Source organism: Thunnus albacares, chromosome 18 (assembly GCF_914725855.1).
Source record: "Thunnus albacares chromosome 18, fThuAlb1.1, whole genome shotgun sequence".
Taxonomy (NCBI): Eukaryota; Metazoa; Chordata; class Actinopteri; order Scombriformes; family Scombridae; genus Thunnus; species Thunnus albacares.
Genome location: NC_058123.1, coordinates 18,891,054 through 18,913,010, shown reverse-complemented (window position 1 = coordinate 18,913,010; position 21,957 = coordinate 18,891,054). Strand labels below are relative to the sequence as shown.

General features: G+C 38.0%; 1 protein-coding gene across 4 annotated transcripts in view; it reads right to left on the bottom strand.

The window, feature by feature from the left end:
- Window positions 1–21,957, bottom strand: part of hook3 (hook microtubule-tethering protein 3) — a 30,276-nt gene that overhangs the window by 5,139 nt on the left and 3,180 nt on the right. For 2 of the 4 annotated variants that reach the window (XM_044333249.1, XM_044333248.1), the window contains exons 2-24: window positions 17,774–17,859; window positions 17,489–17,561; window positions 17,059–17,109; window positions 16,395–16,527; window positions 16,179–16,246; window positions 15,841–15,903; window positions 15,136–15,219; window positions 14,131–14,193; window positions 11,325–11,488; window positions 11,053–11,193; window positions 10,772–10,859; window positions 8,972–9,085; window positions 8,697–8,807; window positions 8,256–8,340; window positions 8,062–8,131; window positions 5,701–5,841; window positions 5,189–5,276; window positions 2,864–2,898; window positions 2,613–2,695; window positions 2,295–2,395; window positions 2,055–2,159; window positions 1,845–1,916; window positions 50–186 (exon numbers count right to left, since the gene is read on the bottom strand). In XM_044333249.1, coding sequence (XP_044189184.1) covers window positions 50–186; window positions 1,845–1,916; window positions 2,055–2,159; window positions 2,295–2,395; window positions 2,613–2,695; window positions 2,864–2,898; window positions 5,189–5,276; window positions 5,701–5,841; window positions 8,062–8,131; window positions 8,256–8,340; window positions 8,697–8,807; window positions 8,972–9,085; window positions 10,772–10,859; window positions 11,053–11,193; window positions 11,325–11,488; window positions 14,131–14,193; window positions 15,136–15,219; window positions 15,841–15,903; window positions 16,179–16,246; window positions 16,395–16,527; window positions 17,059–17,109; window positions 17,489–17,561; window positions 17,774–17,859 — 2,156 coding nt within the window. Of the gene's footprint in view, window positions 1–45; window positions 187–1,844; window positions 1,917–2,054; window positions 2,160–2,294; window positions 2,396–2,612; window positions 2,696–2,863; window positions 2,899–5,188; window positions 5,277–5,700; window positions 5,842–8,061; window positions 8,132–8,255; window positions 8,341–8,696; window positions 8,808–8,971; window positions 9,086–10,771; window positions 10,860–11,052; window positions 11,194–11,324; window positions 11,489–14,130; window positions 14,194–15,135; window positions 15,220–15,840; window positions 15,904–16,178; window positions 16,247–16,394; window positions 16,528–17,058; window positions 17,110–17,488; window positions 17,562–17,773; window positions 17,860–21,957 lie in introns of those variants that run through there. The other 2 variants (XM_044333250.1, XM_044333251.1) reach the window with 2 other exon arrangements.

The window sequence follows — 21,957 nt, the reverse complement described above, 5'->3', positions numbered from 1 at the left end:
TTTTTTAAGGTAGTTTGGCGGAGTGTTTCTCTGCCTTGCTGCCATCTACCTTGCGGTAGCTGGCTGGACGTGGCCTGGGTAGGAGCGGCGTGTGCTGGTGGCTTGTCTCTGCCGGGCCAGGAAGGACTGACCAGAGCCGGTATTAGCAAGTCTGTCTTCAGCCGCCTTCTTCTGCATAGACATACCCTGGGAAAAGATAAGGAGAAAGAGAAATCTTAATGGTCTTATTAATGGTATTAATGGTTAATGTCAATAAAACGAAACTGTAAGTAGATGGAGACCCAACAGCACAGTACCGTATGAGCACAAAAGTGTCCTATATCCAATTTTTCTTCAACACAGACTAAGAGAAACACCGGAGAGTTACTAAAGAATCAGTTACCATCAGTCCACTAATCTTGATGAATGAAAAGGAAAACGAGCTCAAACATTAGTGCTGATTTAAAAACTTATGAACAATAACACCAACTACTGATCAAATTTGTTACAGAGCAAACATAGTCTGTTCTGCTTATAGAAAGGTATATACTGCCCTCTAGTGGTTAAAAGGCCTTATGTATTAAAATTCAATGGATAACAAGACTGAGTCAAAACCTAGTATATGTCTGATCCGCGTATCATCAATGTGTGAAATTGTGGCCAATTTGTTACAGAGATAGTCAGTGGTAGTGTCTATAATGTGAATTCCTGGATATTAAATATTCATCTGAAGTTAAAAAAGAAAAAGTTATAAATGCATTTACAAGAGCAATAGTTTCCTCTTCTATCTTGGGATGTTTGCTTTGAAAGAGAACTTATTCTAATTCTAATTTTTCTAATTACTTATCTGTTAACTCCCCCTGCTCTTTCATCTGTTTCACTCTGCAGATGTCTCTCGTTTTTCACTCTGCATTGAGTGTTTTGTCAGAGTGATTATTTGGGTTGCTTTAACTGTGCACTCTCCCTCATGCCTCTATGCACCTATTTTCTGCCTCTTTCCCGGTCGATGATCATGGAGGCTGCAGTGGAAATGATAAATGAAAGTTTTGACAGTATTTTGGGTGCAAATTCAGGGGTGTCCATCTATGCCTGGTTACCGCGGTTACAGTCAAATCAAGTGCACCTTCAGAGCAGCTACCCCACACTTAACTGATATGACACGAATCTCATGTTTTACCTGCCAGACTCATATTTTAATGCTGTTGTTCATCGTTTGTGATGTTTTTGCGTCCTGGTATTAGTCCAGTTATGAAATCCAAACGCACTACAGAGCGTCTCTCCTGCTGGCTGCTGACAGCACTGCCAGCTGGAAAGCCGATCACACTGGACAGTAGAGGTCGAGACGGTAGAGACACTGGTACGTGTCTGTTTAAACAGGAGTTTAGCTGACTTCACTGTATTTAACACCGGAGCTGAGAGTGTCAGAGTTCCGAGCAGGAAACAGTCACTCTGCGTCGTGCTGCTGTCCTCCGCTTCCATCATCTACCACTGATTCATTTTGAAAGAGCAAAGGCCAATGGGGAACTCCAACACTCTGCCGGCCGACCAATGGTGCAACTTCATCACGCACTCACAGACAACTGTGGTTGTAGGGTTGGTCCACGGCCAGTTTGGCCAAAAAGATGTATAATGCCATGTGTAATATAAAAATGTATACATGTATGGTCTATTAAGGGAAGAACTGACATGAAAATCATTTTAGGAAAATGATTTAAAAATAATAAGTATGTTTTCCAGTACTTGAAGTTATTATGTATTATTACTCTCCTTGGCCTCAAATCTGAGTTGTGTATAACATGTACCACAATTTAAAAACACATTAGTTACAACTGGTGTCAGTCTCAGGCTGTAAAGGTCCTTCTTACCATATTGTACCAGGCTGACACAATCAGTTTCTCCTCGTAATCTCTCTGGCTCTTTGTCTTGTCCATCTCTTTCTGTTTGGAGGAAAAAAAACCACAAAAAATAAGCAATGCAAGAATTTTCTAAAGTACACTACACTGATGTCCAAATATTGCCTTTGTGTGTTAACACATTTAAATACTAATCTAACATTTAATTGATGGAGTGATTACCTCCAATGAGTGCAACATCCTCTCTTTCTCCTGCAGCTGGTTCTTCAGAGCTTGAACCTCTGGACCTGAACCCTGGTTCTGTTTGGGGTCCAGGGTCCGGATCACCTGTTAAAGACACATCCAAATCACATGATGTATGTTTTCCTGTTAACCCACAACTACAGCAAGCATCAGTGGTTACGGTACACCATGCAAAAGAAAGTTAAACTGTTGATCCTTTAGTAATAGAGGCACACTCACGCTCTTGGCTTTTTCCAGGTATTTCTTATATCTATCTTCCATCTGTTTCATGTCTTCATCTTTCTTTTTCAAGGCCTCTTCCAGCTCATCCACTCGTTGGACTATTAGGGAACAAAAGAAAGTTTTTGTTTTGTCGTCTTTTGCTATGCTTTTTATACGTTTCTTTATGAAACAATTTTCAGTGTCACATTTGTACAGTGACATCACAACTTAAATCATTTTAATTTTAAAGATGACAACAACAATAGATGGCAAGAGAGGACCGAGGTCAAAAGATTACAACTGCACATGCAAAAGTCAACAGGGCTCCAAACTCACAGCTGGCGGTGTATTTGGGCTCCATTTCATCGATGAAGGCATTTTTCTTCAGCAAGTCATTGTTCAACTCTCGAAGTTTCTCCCTGATGAAAAGCATAAAGCGCCAATGTCAAAAATGATTTTTGTCCAGTATTTCAAGTGAAGCACTACAGGATTAAATGACAAGGACACTTGAAATTCTCTTCAAAATAAGCATTATGTTATCCTGACTTTGCAAAATACAGCTCTGGGTCTGTAAGAAGATAACTTACATGTGTTCCTCGTACTTCTTCTTCAGAATGGAAGACTGAAAAAAGACAGAAAGAAAGATATGGTTTTACACATATCCTACATCTTCAAAAAACCGGTAACACTCAAACAGCCACTCTGTTGGATAAATGCAGGAATTGTAGCACACACACAATTGTTGTGGCTCATTTTGATATACGTATTCCTTTTGTGTTGTCATTTTGTGTCTACCTCCTGAAATATTTCAGTTCCACTTAATGATAAATTCCCACTTATCTAAGGACTGGGCAACTGGGATAATATACACAACCCAACATATAAATATTTTAGTTTTGATTAAAGGGCTTGTGATATGATAAAATCGTGAACATTTCCCTTAGCATCCAACAGAGTGAATAATATTAAGAGATGATTATCATAATCTTATTATAATACATCAAAGATCTGGGATGAAAGAGGTAATAAATAGAGAAGTAATATAGACACCAAACCACAGCTGTGTCGGTAATGACATGATTTTCCAATTCAGATAGTCACAAATAAAATATACAATTACAGCAGTGTTTTAAATTATTTCAGTTGTTTTTGATCCTGTATCTGTTGGCAGTACCGCTCTCAAATATGGTATAAAACAGAGTGCTTTGCAGCAAAAACATGTGAAAGAGGAAATCTGCAGAGTATTAGAAAGATGATAACATGCTCAGATTGATTCTGAAGCAGAAGAACACAGCATGGAAAACACGAGGAGGAAACAGGGACCTTGGGTTTCTACAAGGAGGAAAAATCTAAATGTAGAGGAAGCCTCAAGACTGATAAAAGATGCCTTCTATTTCTAACAGGAAAAATACCTAGCTAGAAAAAAGTGACTCTCGCTGGTGTGTAGCAACTCAATGTAACAAATGCATTAAAAAAAAGGCAGTGAAATGCTCAACACAAGGTTCAATGATTATTGATGTAATTCTGGCCATCAAAGTTGTCATATTATTTTTAAAGAAACAATAATGTCTCTTATTTTATTATTCTAAAATGAATGATATATAAAACAATACTAGCATTATATTATGCACACTTTTTATGATGTGCAAATGTATTACTGTTATTCTGAGTTGTTACACATTTGTCTCAGCAAGTGAAACAAAATTTTCACCAGGTCTCGAAAGTACAAAGTCTAAAACGAGGGAACTTATGTGTAATCACAAAGATATACTTACTATAGTCTGACAGAGGGAGCATTATTTGAAAAGAAAAAGTATTTTACTGAATGGCAAGAATCACAGACTTGCCAAATGTGGATGGTTTTACATCTGTGCAGTAATTTGTCGAGGTGTCTTTCCACATCTTAAAACCTTAAGTTTGGCACACCAGCTACTTACCAAAACATCCATTTCTTCCTCCATAATGGTAATAATGCATTAAGGAAATCCATTTTTTGCATTCTATGCTTATTGTGTACTTATTTTATAAACTATACTGCATCTATAAAATATTAAAAATAAGTGTTCTGTTCATTTTGAGTGAAAAGTCAGATGGTTAAAGCAAGACTGATAATGTTGGTGATGGGATGTGAAATCTATGCAGGCTGGCAGGAATGGAACCATTTAGTGTTTTAAATTAGGGTTAATTATAGTATAGCAAAGAAACAAAGCAGCTCAAAACAGATGGCGATAAACATGCATGCAAACTCTCTCTCACATAAACCTTCTTGGGAGATGCTTCAAACATCCTCTTCCTAAGTAGTTGACCCCTACTAGGAACTAGTTTGAAGGAGACAAGGAACAGAGAAGAAAGTGATGTAATCTTCCTCTTTTGTGTTTTTGCATCACAGATGAGACATGAGTTAAAAACGTTAGTGTGAACTAAAATACATTAAGGTTGCTGATTTTATGATGGTCTGAGGAGCTCACATTTAATTCATTCACTGATGTCATCAAGGCTCTCGATCTAATCAAGACTTGTAGCTATCCCAAGAAAACTAATATGTTTCTAATGCTGTGACATAGAAATAATGTAAAAGCACACATGCAAACAGAAAGACAAGATTATGGATACAACAGGTGTTAGAGATGGTTAATGTTAGGAGGAGTTAGTTATGATGAGAAAATCAGAAGTGATTTTAACTGTTTTCTTCACACTCACTTTCATTTTTTTTACAAAGGTAACTTTTTTAAAAAACGTTATTTTTAAAATAAAACATCAGAACCTTGAAAAAAAGTGATAGTGTTCTGTAAGATGTTGTCATTGCAGGAGGAGCGCTGCATTCTTCTAGTGGACAGTCTTTATCAAGTACGTCTTTGATGGGAATTTGAGTTAAAACGCACACAGTACAGAACAAACATCTCGTTACTTACGTCATCTGCTTTGGAACCCTGCTCTTGAAGAGACTTCTGTAGCTCCTCTACCTGACTCTGTTCCTCCATCAAGCGCTGATTGATTAACCTAGATAAAGAAAGCACAGAGACCAGTTAGACAAGATAGTTTAAATACAGCAACGAGCAAACATGCATGCTATAAAGGTGAAAGATAAAATATCAGAGAGGCTGGCTTGTGGTTAAAAGGTCATTGATTGAAATTCCAGTGTAGACAAAGAAAGTCTTTGTGGAGAAATAATTGATCCATGTTTCAACACAGGGAAACAAAATCTAGCCACAGTCACAATGTGGCTCTCAAGACTCATTGTGCAGCCCACAAGATTAGTAAAATATAAATGTTTCTCTGCTGTACTCTCATTCAATTTGAATAAGACATTGAGCACAATTTAGAAAAATAAATGTTTTTCCAAAGCAATAAACAATTCAGCCTCAAGTTTGTTTTGTTTGCTGTTATCCCTGCTAAGCTGCATGTTTCTGTGCTCTTTGCTGACCTGTTCTCTGTCTCCAGTTCATTTTTTCTTCTGTTGGCATCCTCCAGTAGACTCTGCAGCAATGCAATCTTCTCATTGTCTGATCCCTCCTGGGCCAGCTTCAACATCTTGTTCTCATGCTGAAGACGAATCAAATGTTCTCTGTAAAAACACATTGGAAAAGACAGAGGAAGTGTTATTCATTTTCAAAATTACACTGATAATTGAACACACATAGCTGAAATATTCAGTATTGGTAGTTCGACACCTGTACTCCACAACCCTATAGAGTATTTATCTTTATATATCATTCTAAAATGAATTCTGACATCATATTATCATGGCTAAACATAAAAAGAGACCAGTGTGAATACATTGTTGTATGTGTTGTTCTCTGTGTGTTTATTATAACTGTCCCTGGTTACTTTTTGTCACAAACTGCAGGACAGACTCGCACCATTGAAAGGGGAAACCTCAACCACAACAGGAAGAGGACCCACTTTCAATTACTCTACTATGTGACTACTCATAAGGACAATACAGTAAGCACAAACACACATTGTGATATGATCATATTTGAGTGAGCATCAGTCAATATATGAAGGCGACGGTAATTTTGTTAGCATTGAGCAAACTCAATAAATGCTACATACACCTTATGCAAACATATAAAACACATCTACTTGCTTCGTCTAAAATGTTTGCAGCAACAAAACGACAGTTATCCTGCTGTAACACCACAAGTGTTGGATCGTCAGACTGACTGACGTTGACACCTCTAGAGCTAAAAATAAGTTTGAGACAGCCACTGAGTAGCTGCTGATGTTGCAAGCTATATTGTTTCACTTTCCAAGACTGACTGACTACTTCCTGATGATAATAAAACTGTCTTTACACAACTTAATTCTAGGTCTATTATCCAGTTAGCATCATTGTATTAGCACAAAAACATTATCTGTTCATAGGTTGGTCTTTGAAGCAGAGATGTGCAAGGCAGTAAAGTTCATTCAAGTCTTATAATTCACATATTAGCAGGTTAAATGTACTAAGTGTAAAAAGGGTTGAGAACTCATAGCTTTTCACTTCTTTCTATACCACTTTCATCTGTCATTTTATAGTGTTCAGGTCCCTGGTCTGATGGACAGTCACATAAACATCTTTGTACTCAGGTAAATACTAAAATGACAGGCGGAAAGACAGGTTTGTTACAGGGTGGGACAGAGGAGCTGGAAGTACCTCATACTCAGGCAGCCGAGAAGTTAAACTGTTCAACTCAATCTTTGATAGGAGGTTTGTCTTGGGGAACTGTCTGTTTCAGATGTTTACTATTCATTCTTATGAATAGATTGACTATCTCTATACTTTCCCCTTCAATCCATCTACTCAACAGATACGATTAGATCTGTTTTTGGTCTGTCTCTTGAATACTGTTTTTTTTAGAGTGTGGCTGCTGACTCCTTTCCAATTGGAGAAGTGGATAAGTGTTTCCAGATACACTCACAGCTGCTTATAAAAGCAACAGGTTGAATCCAACAAAAAGGCACAGCCTACTTCAGCTTTTTCACTCTCACTATTGGACACTGACAACAATGAGCATGAATCTGCAAGGCACCTAGAATTTTTCAGTTTTATATTTCTCATGTGTTCCTTCTCTATAGATATCTCACATAAAACAAAGCTGTTTCAACACCTTTCTTCCAACTTTGAAAGCTTGCAGGATATGGCATCAATCAGGGTACAAAACGTTTAATTACTCTATCTTTAGAGGATAATTAATGGCCTAGACAAGTTGACAAGCTTTCAGAAAACTAGGAATTACATGTAAAAAAACATGTAATTAAATGTAAATCCACATTTTTCTTGGTTCACAAAGGTTGAAAAAAAAAAAAAAACCCAGGCAGGATAAGCCAGCAGAAAATGCAGCTCTCTTGGAAGGCAGCAGTTAGGCTGATGCAACTCACACACAACTATTACATAACTCACTACAGAGACAGATCTTTTTAGGGCGAATTCCTCTATCATATAACAGCAGAGATAGCAAGAGTAATATGCTGGAAACCATCTGGCTACAAAGTGGACAACAGAACTACATACTGCACACGCACACACAAAACCAGTAACATCTACAGAGGATCCAACTGCTGCCACCTGTCATTGTGAACCACCTCTCAATTTGTATCCTTTATCTTAACTAATTTGCTTTTAGCATGCAATTAGAAACCCTGGGTGGCAAAAGCTGTGTCTAAATTCTTTTTTTTTTACATTTATTAACCTAACTAAAGAATATAAATACATTGTATGATCTAATATTTGTGCTCCATTAACAACTTTATATGACTTCATCAGCCATGCGAAACAAAACGTGGGGTTCAGAATACGTACCGAATCTCTGGGGTGGTGATTTCAGCAGCCAGTGAATCAGAGCCGTCGTTGCTGGTCAATGGGAACAGACCTGGGCAAAGTGATATTATTGTTATAGCAAGGTAAGTCCAACTATTTAGGCTTGACCATGTGGACTATACTTAGCTTAAAGAGGGCCAACTGCTCATGTTTAGCCTCTCTGGCAGATATTGTACCTGATGTTAGCTGTCCCTCTTGAGCTTGGACACAATGTAGCTCCTCAATAGTCTCCTTCAAAGAGTCTCTCTCTGTCCGCATACGCTACAGAGGGAGACAGAGAGAAAAATATGTGAGTGAGTGATACAGAGAGAATGAATATCCCCAGTGTGCTAAATACCAACAGAATGTGGTATCTGTTTATCAGTTATGGACAACTACCACTCTAGTAACTTTTTTAAACTACATTTAACAGTTATTTACAGCAATTGATCTTAATTTTCTCTTACTTTTTTCTAACTTGTTGAACAAAATTCTCCTCTGATTTTAATATATGTAATACCATCTATATAACAGAACTGAGGACATGGATGGCGGGTTTTTTCTATGCAAAATGTATATTCATCATTCTTCTATAATTTATCAGTCCTTATATTAATCAAATGAATTACAGTACATACATCTTTTTCTTTTTGTAGAGAGTCCACTTTTTCTTTGACACGTTTGTACTCAAACTCCATCTTGTCTGCCTTTTTAGACTCTTCTGACAGTCTGTTCTGCAGTTCAACCACCTGTGCACAGAGAAGACAGTTCAGGTGAAAACATTATTTCTCAAAATACATACACTGTGTGTGTGAGTGTTGTAATATGGTATCAAAGTAAGTTGGGTTATTGTCATGTCCAATGTAAATAATGATTGTACATGTGAGTGTCAACATGGATGTTGGTTGGGTACCTGTCTCTTGTATGTCTCCAGCTGGCCCTTGGTAGCATTAGCCTTTCGTAGCTCTTCTTCCAAACTGACATTGGTCTGCATTAACACTGTGTTCTTTTCCTCCAAAAGCTTACTCTGAAAAATAGCGACAGAAATGTACACGTCATGTGTGCTGTCTAACTTGTGTGTTACATGCATATATGTCACATATGTCATATGGCATTCACAATCCAAAGCTAAGGGTTGTGAATGACCTGCTGATGGCAACTCATGTAGGGTCCCCTTCACTCCTGATTCTCCTTGACCTGAGCGCTGCATTTGACACTGTGGTTCACACTATCCTTTTAGAGTGCCTCCACACCACAATTGGGCTGTCAGACTCTGAACTTAAACGATTTCAGTCCTAGCTTTCCGGTAGGACTGAGTATGTCTCACTGGGAGGATGCAAGTCTAGGTCGCTCCGTCACCCACGGCGTTCCGCAAGGGTCTGTTCTTGGCCCCATCCTGTTTACCCTCTACATTTCCCTCCTTGGACTATGTCATCAGCAGACATGGGATGTATTTTCATTGCTATGCTGATGATATCCAGCTGTACATCAAAACTGCCCCAAGCCCTTCTGCAGCCATGTCACACCTCGTCATCCCCGTTCCTCATCTCACCTTTGACAGCCAGGACATCCTCACTCATTAATCTGGGTGTAAGGTGAACCCTCAGCTAACTTTTGGTGACAATATAAGACATCTATGCAAATCCTCTTTCTACTGCCTCAATAACATCTCTAAAGTCCACCCCTCTCTAACCCTGCCAGATGCAGAGAAACTTGTCCATGCCTTTATCTCCTCAAGACTGGACTACTGCAATGCACTCTTCACAGGGATCCCTGGCAGGAGCATCCAGAAGCTCCAGTACATTCAAAACAGCGCTGCCAGGATCCTGATGAGAGTGCGAAAACACGAACACCAATTCTGTTTTCATTGCACTGGCTCCCTGTCTTCCTCCGAACTGACTACAAAGTCCTGCTACTGACATAAAAATCCATCGACGGACATGTGCCTCCCTACCTAAAGGAACTGATCACACCACAAACCTCCACTCACACCCTCAGATCTGCCAGCAGGTTGCTCCTGCGGGACCCCAGTACTAAGCTCCGCACCATGGGGGAATCGAGCCTTCTGCTCTGTTGCACCAAGCTTGTGGAACAGCGTTCCTAACCATCTGAGGGCAGCACAGACTCTTTTTAAAGAAAGGCCGAAAAACCTTTCTATTCAGGAAGGCTTTTTCATCTCAACTCTTATTACTATTTTATTTATGTTGTATGTTCTATGTGATCAGTACTGCAGCACTTTGAGTTTCACTATGAATGAAAAGTGCATTACAAATTAAATGTAATTATTATTATTATTATCATTATCATCATCATCATTATAATTATTATTATTATTATTATTATACACATTTCACCAGTTTTAGATTAGCACAGGTGTGATAAGTTAAGAGAAAAACATGAATTCTAATCATGGGGTGAACTACTCATTTGAAGGATGCAATCTTTATAACTTACTGCTAAGTATTAGTGCTGTGCCTGGTAAAGAGATTTTCAGCAGAACAGTAATACCATATTCCTAATCATTACCATGATTTCACAAGTTATACATCATCTCAAAGAAAGTAAGTTTGCTGCTGATTGAAACATTTCTTACAAACATACGGACACTGACATGTTTTGTAAGATAAAAAATATCAGGTAGAATCACAATAAAAAGAATATATGAAGTTTTTGATCTTGATTGTTGTGTGTGAGCATATATGTGACTGTGTACCTGTCTCCTAAGAAGTCCCATATCCTCCAGTTTCTTCTTGTAGTGTTCCACTGTGCCCTCCAGCTTTGACACTTTGTCTGATGAATGCCTGGGAGGGAAACAACAAACAGTTTCACTTTAAGGTGGTATAGGGAGAGGAGGCGGAAAGCTTTATCAAGGCTCTGTTTGTGTAGCAACACATTTGTAGCACCAGAAATCTGAAATAACAAGATGATGGTTCAACAATACATTATTTGTCATTATTTATCTAAGCTCAAACATTAGACTTTGCATCATCTTACCTGAGGACATCCATCTCATCCTTGAGAGACTGGGCTTCATCAGCCAGTGAGGTAAGCTCTTCATTCTGTGACTTTACATCCAAGAGCTCTTTTTCAAGCTCCTCACAACGGATCCGGTAGTCGTCCTTTGCTGCCTCCAACCTAGAAAGAATTAGATACCAAAGAAAATTTAAAAAAAGAAGACCTTTCAAATGTGTTTGACGCCAGCATCAGTCAATTCAACTCTCACTTTTTACATGACAAAACTTTTTTTGCTTCCAGCAACTCCACACCTGAAAGTTTCTTCCTGTAATTGCTCCAGTTGTGTCTGCAGCTTGAGGTGTCTGCGTCCAGCGGGGCTGTTTATATCCTCTAAGGAATCAGTCTGGTTAAGTCTCTCTATTAGGACGTGGTTTTCTGCGAGCAAGCTGCTCTTCTCTTCTTGCAGGGCTGCCACCTGTGGAAGAAAATGTGAGAAAGAGGAGGGAAAAGAATGGGAATGCACAAAGAAAAGGACAGAAAGAAATGGTTCAGTAGTGAGAGTGAGTGATAGAGGAAAGGGCAAAAAAGGATGGCATGGAGAGGTATAAAGAGGGATAGATGGAAAGGATGTTCAGAAAGCAGAGAGAAGAGACAGAGAAGGGAAACAAATTAGCAGGGAATGAAAACAAAAACATCAGTTGTATCTCTCAAACTACTGAAATGTACATGTAACACTTTCTTTACAGCATTCAATCAATTACATTATTTACAATTATTAGTATCAATTTTGGTAATAAAGCAAGCACACACCAAAACCTCAACATGGCATACCAACAAACTCGTACATAGCAAGAAGGGCTACATATGGTTTGATGTTGTCTTGTCAGTGTGATAGACAGGGTATCAAACTCCACACAATGCAAAGCAGAAGCTGGTTGTTGTATTTTAATGTGCCGGATACTAAAAGGGCCTGTAAAATTGTTTTACGTGTCAAAATACTGCAATTAAGGCAAACCTTAATGTTTATGTTAAAGGAAAATATAAAAATTCTTATAAGCAGGGTTCTTTTCAGAATTTCAAATAGCCGGCATGTAAAGCCACTGCCACATACAACCATTTCTCATCTCTAGCTGTTAATGAATTTGCCAGGATTTAGTCAACGATCCCTCTTCAAAACTTTAAAATGAATGCCATTAGGCTTTTCTGACTTTTTGGGAAAGATACCTTTCTGTAGTATCAGTGCAAGAGCCTTGACTGGCCCATGTGTCATACACTAAATATCAGCTGTAAGTGAAAGGGATTTTATAAAATGTCATCTAACTCACAGAACAGGAGTTATGATATCAGGTTAATTATGGTGGAGAATTTTGCTGCAAGAAGAAATGCAAATGCACTACTGTGGAAGTAGTTTGGGTTTGGCTTTCTTCTCTGCACAGACTTCTGTTAAGTTCTTTTTTTTTTGCATTTTATAGGCTATGACAGTGTGGCAGGCCATGGCTTCTTTTTATTTTGTTAAATATGTCTATGTGTAAAATGTATTCCACCTAAATGTATGTAAAAATCATATGGAGGTGTTCTGGGATAAATCTCAGGATGTGATCAGGACAGCTCAAAAGGCAGGAAATATGCAGGGATTCAATTGTATTCATTCTCAAATCCAAAAAAGGTGTCCCTAAAGACATATTTCATTCCAACAGATATCAAGTTGCAATACGTGCAAGAGTAAACAATTGTGCTGCTGATTGGTTGCTGACTGGAGTCATAAAACAGACCTGAGATACATCTTTTTGAAAAAGCTTATAAATGTGTTTATAATAAGTTTCTTGATGTGCACTTATTGTTTTTTCAATCCAAAAGAAAAAGAAAATCAAAATAGTAGCACTACATATGAATAATATACAGCACGTGTACATATTTTATATTCATCAGCTCTGCCATGTATTGACTCCTTTCCAGGGTCCGAAAGCAATTTGTTCTCTTTTCTGTCTGTTGTTGCTGTGGGAAAGCATGAAACACACCAAGGTAAAAAAGGCAGGATCTTAATAGTCTGTCCCTCCAGGATTTCAGAGTTTTTTTGAGATTACGGCCAAAAATGCTTTTCTCAAAAACAGCGATACAATTTGCAATGTTTTATGTGCTCTTTTTGTGGTAAAATTGCAGGAATTGGGAAAAATTGCAAGCAAAGGAAAATAATGAGATTTAAAAAAAAAATTTAAAAAATACCACCACTAAAGAGTCATATGTAATCACTTCCTTCAATAAAAAAAAAACTTACTGCATATCACAAAAACAAACTGTATTTCAGCGCTAATTTTTAAATTTATTTTCTGAACATGAGAACCGTACTTGAGTTCCATTTATAAGCCTTTATTAAACAAACTTCCACCTCAACATCAGTGCCAAATAAAATCAGTTAATAATAATAATAATAATAATAATAATAATAATAATAATAATAATAATAATAATAATAATAATAATAATAATAATAATAATAATAAAAATATAGTTTCATTTCCAAAGTGCCCATTTTTATATTTGAGGTAGATTATGTCCATCTTTGCTATCTGAACAATCAACTTATATTCTTCTGACTAACTGAATGCAAACCTCATGTGGGAACATTTGAGAATTGTCATTTTTGTTGGCAGGTGAGATGTGTCCATCTTCAACCTGAATGCGTGCCTGAATCCTTGCTTAATGCGCGCTACGATGACGTAAGTTACCACGACACGAAATGCAACAATTGGTCCAAATCACAAGTGGTCTATTGATTTGGCCATTTCATGCAAAAAGTTGTGGTAATTTAGCTGACATTTCTTGAATTTGCATTAAATATTGCAATTACAAAATCGCAATTTCCTGGAGGGACTGATTAGTGCAGGGGTGACATCTGACACACCTACACAAAACTGCAGTTGTGGCAGGTGTGCCCCAAGAGGATCACGTGTATACGTGTGCACAAACACTTGTGCACAGAAGTGTACACACACATGCACACACGATTTGGAGAAGGGAAATCTGGTGCAAGCAGGCTGAGAAAATCCAGGACTATATGACACGCCACACACCATGGATGGAAAAAAGAGACAGAAAGAAAAGAAAGTTTGGATTTACCCTCTCTTCTAGCTCATTAAACTCTAACCTCAGTCTATCACGCTCCTCTTGGAAACGAAGGGCCTTTAAAAAAAGGCACACAGTATTGACATAGTCAGGAAATAAGAGGAGACTGATTGAACACAACTGAAGACTAGGTAACCCTTTAAAATTACAGCTCCATTTTTCTGCAATAACTGTGTCATTAGTACAGTGAAAAAGGAAAGGAAAAGGAAATCATTTATCAGCAGTAGAAATACAGGCCCATCAGTCACAACACAATCAGCTGTTTTGAAATCAATGTAATTACAATGTAATTATGTAAAAAAGGGAGCTGCTTTTAAAGTGTACCCAAAAAAACAGCTGTAAAAGTATGAAGTGTGAGATAATCAGTTAGATAGTAAAAGAGTAAAAAAAAACAACAAAAAAAACATAGCAGAAAAAGTAAATACAACTTTCAGTTCAGGGTGGATGTGGGAATGCTAAATACTTTATACTGTGTTGTTTTTCTATATATACACACAATACCAGTCAAAATTCAACCTAATAAACAATCAACTATGTTATCGCAAACAATACAATAACTGTACATAAGTCAAGCACTCATTTATCTACAGTACATTTCACCAATCTAATCTTTTAGTTAAAGAACCACTGAATTCCTTTTTGATTTTTACAACGAATTTCTGTTTCAAAATGGCATTTTCTAAAGACAATTATCATTACTTAAGACTAATGAGTAATGTCTGACACTCAGCAGTTCAAATTATACAAACTGACTAAAGGGTCAGGCCATATACTTAATGGCATTTTCTGAAAATACTGATATTTTTAACAAACAATTTTTAACACTTTAGAAATGCTATGATGAAACGATCAGGTTTTAATTTCCAGGACCACAAATACACAGAGTGGTCTAGTCTTGTCTTTCAGGTTTGGTTATTCAAGTAACCGCATACTGTGATGTAGAAAACCAGCTGTCTAAGATCTTAAGCATGAGGGATTACAAGCCTGCATAAAACCAACCTGCATGTCAAGCTCACGACACCTCTGGGCAATCTCTTCCTTGGTAGCCAAAGCATCATTCAGCTCCTCAACTGTCTTCTTCAGCTGAGAGAAGAAGGAAACAAAAAAATCAGAACCCTTCAGACTTATTTCACTTATTGTCCACTTGGATCAAACTTAAAAAAAACACAAATATATATCTGGATCTAGAGGTAAACATATATTTAACCAAAAAACAGTGTGAGATGTTTTTTCAGAAGTTTGTACACAGTAGTAATGGCAGAGTAGCACAGAGATTCTGCTGAAGCTAGCGTTTCCACAGATCCTGCTGTTTTACAGGACTGTGGCCAAAAAGGGGGGAGGATGAAACACGGGTTGAGGGGGAGTTCTGGGTCATGTGTCATAGTGAGTGGTTTGTGTGTACTGACATTGGCGTTGGGATTTCAGTGGAAAATCCAGATACTGGAGGGTGTCCATGTGTGATTTCAGTGGGTCCACCATGTGAATGTTCAACATTGTGCCTTAAAAGTTTATTTAATCCAAAGAAGTTACGTTTAAACTTAAAATATCTTTGAATACTTTCTGACAAAATGACCAAAATGAAAGAGTTTCACACAAGGAAATTTAGCAATTCGTAAAATTCACAATATAGTGTTGCTCCTGAAATTTGAGATGAAACAAAGGCATTCAAATGAACCACAGGGAGGTTTCATGAAGTCTTCATACCTGTCTGTCTAGATCCACATATGAGTCATTTCCTTCCACCACTGGAGTCTCCTTACTCATCAGCTACAGACACAAGAAAAAAAAGGTTAATGGTTGCAAGAACTTTAGTGTACACAGCACCAACACTGAACTAGTTACACCTTGGTTCAGGAATGATTACAATCAGCAAGCAGGACTGTTTTGTCAGTCGTGCTTTACCAGCAGGTGTGCCCTCCCAAACTCACCTATAACCCTGTTTCCTGATAAAAATCTGTCTGATCAATCCCACCATATTCTCATTATTAAATCAATTATTATCTGCAAAAACCGTTTGAGGTCTAAACAGTGTGATGGTCTACCTCTTGGATGGCTGTCATGACAACATGCTGCACCGATTCCTCCATCATCATTATGGTTTGGATGTATTCTAGAGAATACAGAGAATCAAAATTATGAGGTAAATATGAGATCCTCAGTCAGTTGTTAATGCATAGTGATGTAAAAGAACATTGTTTTTTTTTTTTTACATCAAATCATACATTGCACACAATCACAACACAGTATGCCATACACACCTTGTTTCTGTTCACAGTTGACAGCACAGCCCAGTATAAGTTGTAACATCCTCCCAAGTTCTGCGGCGTCAGAGTGTTCTCCGATAAGGTTAACATCTGGTAGTATGAAGTCATTAATGTGCTGGCCTAGGATCTAGAGAGGGACAAGACTTTTTAATTATGTAAATACTTTGTTATATGAAAACTGGATTATCATGGCCTGTGTTGTCATTGATTAATATCTTAGATCCTTAAAAACCTTTTGAAGCCAGGAGCAGAATTTTGAATATTCAGCTTAATTCATGCTCAAATAATTACTCAATCAAATAATTATAGTTTTACAGGGCGTCACGGTGCCTGCAGAGGATCTCATTGACATAATAAAAAAACAACACACAACGATGTGACTATTTGCCAGGAGCCATACATGCCACAGGTGGTTTTCCTGAAAGGCGAGTGAGATATTTAATATCATAAGTGCGATTCAACACAGACTATTCTGTACAAAATCCACACACACTAACATCTTGCTTCCCCTGTTAATATGTTAATTAGTGCTAAAGGGATTAAGGGTGGAGTAGTCATAACTTCTCCCTAAGAGCAAACACAACTGCTTATATAGTCAGGATGCTGGGTGGTGATTAAGTGTCTCTATTTCATAATTAATACAGTAGATTCTTCTTACCTCCTGGTTATAGTCTAGGATGCCTTTCAGAATTTTCTTTAGATTGCTGATCTGAAACAAGAGAGAATTTATGCAGAGATTCCCCCAGAATATTAAAAATATCAAGACTACTGTAGTGATACCATTTGAGGAATGCAACTAACACAGGTTACATCGAAACAGAGTTTAAATACCAGAGGTAACTCACAAAAAAAAAGGTTAAAACACAGCTTAAACAATATAAAATGAATCTAAAATTTAAAATGTGATAAAATAGTAGTGGGATCACCAAGTCATAAAGAAATACATAATTTAAATATCTGAATGAAGATATTTTCATTTACACTTGGATATGTCTGAGATGATGGGGGGAAAAAAAGAAACTGGCCCCATAAAACCTAAACCATGCATCCCTACTAATAAAACAACAACAAAAAAAATTGATCCTTACCTTTAACCTCCAGTTGTCCCCAACCTCTGGCTTGATTCTACTAATCCAAGCGTCATTGAAATACACTACATCTCTAGAAAATCCAGACAGACAAGAGAATAGATTAAATTAAATAAATTGGGTTTTTGTAAAGAAGCAAGGCATAAACAAGTGTTGCCAGCTTTAACAGAAATGGCAACATGCACCGCCCATAACGTAAAATAACATGGAAAGTGTTCCTTTAAAAATTCTGCTGACTCAAATACCGCATTTTCTAATATGCCAACCTTAAGAATGACAACTTACATTTTCTGTAGAGCTTGGGCCATGACGACACCACTCGTCAAGTCTTCTACTGTCTTGCACGGAGCCTCCACTCCGAACGTCTGGATCTAAACAATAAACAGACACACACACACAAAGGTTGAGTGCTGGGTGCAGGATAAACTATGTAATTACGTGGAGTTACCAGTTCGTTAAGTGCACCTACAATAAAATCTGTTCAAAACGTTCAACATTTTAAAGCTACAACACCCTCTTCCTCCTCAAAGTTTCAACAGGTCAACTGTGGGAATGGTGCTTGCTTTTTCCATCACCATTAACCATTTTTGTGTATTTCAATTTTATCTTTATATTGTATTGTCGAAGATAAAAAAATATAGTAGTAGTTTAGAGTAAGGGCAATCACAAGCACACGGCTCACACTTACTGCTCCCTCAAATGTTCTCTCAACTCTGCTTCATCATTTCTTTTACATCTCACCTCAAATCTATTTTCTTCCCTTCCAGCTACCTCACTTGGCATCTCTTTGTTCTCTTTGTACCCTTTATATTGTTCTCTACTTCTTTTCCTCCAGGCTGAAAGTCTGTTGCCGAGACAGAAGTGAATATTTTTAAGTCTACATGCCAACAGTCCACGTGCCAGAGGAGGAAATTGAGAGCAGGAATGTTGGAATTCTGACAAGAAGAAAACGGCGAGGTTGAAATTCTGCCTGTGCATCATTCTGTCTGTCTCACGTTTCATTACGTGGCACAAACATGACATGCGGCTCTCAAGCCCTTCGTCACAGATCGACCAAGAGCAGAAGGCAACAATCGAGAGATTCAACAGATTGTTCAAATAGTTTGAGGGAACGCCTACCAACCAGGGACACAGATTAAATCTCTGATAAAGGATCCGCATAAAGTAAAGCTGGATTTAAATTACTTGTTGCTGTCTCAGACCACTGCTATGAAACTGCTGGATGTATGACACAATTTTCTTAAAATACACATGGTGTAATAACAACCATCTCCTACTACTATGTTACACTAACTTGGGTATCTATTTTGAACAGTTATAAAGAGGTTTAAAAAGAAGATGTGAATTCGCTGTGATTTTTAATTCTTAAGAACAAACTCATGTCTGGGATGTGGAGCAGCATTTCATTAATCCACAGAAAAGGATCTGGAAGCACTGAGTTATCATTTAGCCTATCAGCAGAGACGGAGGCAGAGATAAATAAACAAAAAGGCCATGTGACACTGTACACAGTAAAGGACAAATACACAAGGCATGAGGGCAACGTGACACTCACAGTAACATCCACGATGTCACTGGATAAATTAAGATAACTGTAATGTTTTTAAAATGTTTCTTAAAAAGGTTTAAGACTGCTGTTTTACTTTAGATTACCAGTTGGACATAATGACAGATCTCACTGCTTAAATGTGAATTTTTTACATGCTGTAATGGCTGCAAAATGACCTTCTATCCCTCAACAGATAACGAGCAGACACAGTTAGGCAATTTGATGATTTTTACTTGGGTAAAAGTTTCTCAAGACTTTCATTAAGCGCACCTTGACACCTTGTGTGAAACAGATCTACAGAACAAAAAAGCAGTTCAATTTCAAGTTTAACTAGCTTCCTAGGTTTTCAGGTGGCCAAGCACCAATAAGACAGCTTCTCTGTCTATCAGTCAGGCAGCTAGTAGCTAAAGCCCGCCACTGACCTAGAGCCAACACAGAACCAAAACAATACCCATGATTACATAACACCAATTACCAGTGAGAGACTGCAAAAACATTACCGGCTTCTATTACCCACACCAAGTGTCCACTCCATAATCTACCAGTTCAGCTGAATAGAACTGCCAAATTTACACGAAAGCACAAACAAGATGACACCCTTTCATGTGATGCTTCCTCATATTGTAGAGTGGGTTACATGCCGACTTCCTATTTTTAGATACTACTGGAACGCAATACTGGCGAGTAAGATGACACAAATGCATTAATTTAGATGTGAGAAAAACAATGTATTATGCGCATGCTGTTCACTTTTCTCCTGGAGTGACACAGCCCTAAAATGAATTAAAATTAGACCAATTTTTATGGTAGAACTGGTTGCTTTGAGAGTTTTTGTTCTTAACTTGGTGATGTCTCTCCACCACAGCAACATTTGGTCCGCATCATTTCCCTTTGCAGGAAAGAGGCGGAAGAAAAGAAAACATAGGATCAACCAGACCCTCACAAATACATACAACCCACAAAAGAGCCTCGACAGAGTTGTCATGTACAGACTGTTAAACAGCCTTTTTGAGGAGAAAAAAAGACTGATGGCTTGGTGCTTGATGTCAGGTTGAAAGACCATCACCTATTTTGGCTGGTGAGTTGAGGTATTAGATCAGTCACTTTCAATCTACCAGCTTCTCCACAAGTTTAACAGAGGTTGTAATCGCCTCTAAACTTACTACAAATCACAGTTATTTCAACTTTTCTCTCTGGTGATCATCCTTTTGAGGTCAAAAAACCCTGGCACTATCTGTTACATTTTGAACATGACTGACCAAGAGTAATTTTTGCAGGGCTCTGTTGCCTTTTTTGACCTCCTAAACTATTGTTCCCAAGCAGCAATAGGTTCCCATGGCCATGTGAGCTCCACGTTTGACTGCATGTCACATCTAGAGGTACAACTACAACTGCAGTATACACACCACTGGATCACAAAGCATTTAAATGGAGAGTAAACCCATGTAATGTCTCTTGAAAAGCCCCAGTGAAGCAGTACAGGTGAGCTGCTTTATGCTGTGTAGGACACTGGGCAAACACAGGCGATCAGCGGGAACGAAGCGCCATTTTGCCAGCTCTTCTGACACAAAAATTATGCTTTCAGAAGTTAATTATTTGTGTCCCAGTTTACGCCTTGAATGCTGATCAGGCAGATATATAAAGATACCTTTTGGTTAGTCTAATTATAATTAGCTGGCCGAATCAAGCCGCCGATTTTGTTGATGGGAAATACAGTGATAAGACTGAAACCAATACCGCTGTGAAGAAACAGAGGGAAATGTTTAATCTGTATACTGAACCTTTGAGCTATGTTCCTGGGCAAATGGCCTGTAGCCCACAGTGTAAAAGTAGAAATATAAGTGATCCTGACTTGATTTCAGCATGATTTCAGTTGTAACATCACAACTCTTCGGATAGCTCTGGGCTAAGCCATGTCTACCGCGTCATCAGGATCACCTCTCAATCAGCTTATTATGATTATATTAATCGCTGAACCTGACAGTAGAGTAAAAGGAGGTCAACAACCACTTCATCTATTGGTAAATATTTTATTTATTCCCTTCATTATTACAGAAAACTTTAACAGCTACCCTGTTGGGCTACTCATAGCTACTAGGCCTAAAATGGCCAACGCCTTTACCACTCAGCCACCAGGACACCCCACTGTGCAGTATCTCAAGTCTTGTTAGAGCCCAATCCATGTGTGTGGGTTGTAATATGATGATTAAGGTCAAAACTTATTTTCATTTGAAAGTAAATCTTCACCCTTCAATCAAAACTGAATCCTCCAAAACCTTTCCATAATATACCAGGGAACACTGTATGTGTGGGTTATGTCAGAGTTTGTAGCCAGCTACTGCCAAGTTTTGAGATGAGCTGACACAGCTGTGATTGACTTAGGTTTGGCTCGTTTCTACAGACAGTGGATGAATTGCCTCAGAGTGAACAGACCGCAGAACAACTGTATTCTAACTGATGGAAACAAAGTATCATGTGAATTGAGGTATTAAGAGGTTCTAGTTTAGCTAAGATTTGTTCATGTTCCAAAGTCTCGCCAGATAACAGCTCATCAGTCTTAATCATCTAGAGCAATCTGCTGAAAGGAGAGATAAGCCTGTTAAAGGGAATTTACCTAAAAAAAAATTGAAAAGAGACTGCCTGTTTGTAATTGGAATTGTTAACCAAAACTACATCCTGCATTGAAAAATGTGAATGTGACAGTGTATGAAACTTCAAAGGTTTGTATGAAGGAACCTAGAGCCAGAAAATGCTTCATCAAAAGGTGCATTTCCAATCATAAGCTCACTTTCCGAGTTACGTGCACAAAGCTGATGCAAATGACAAAATTTCCCGTAGCAGAGATAAGTATTCTGTGACATAAACTGGATTTCTTATCTTATTTTAGAATTTACTGTGTTCAGTTTTGAAAAACCACAGA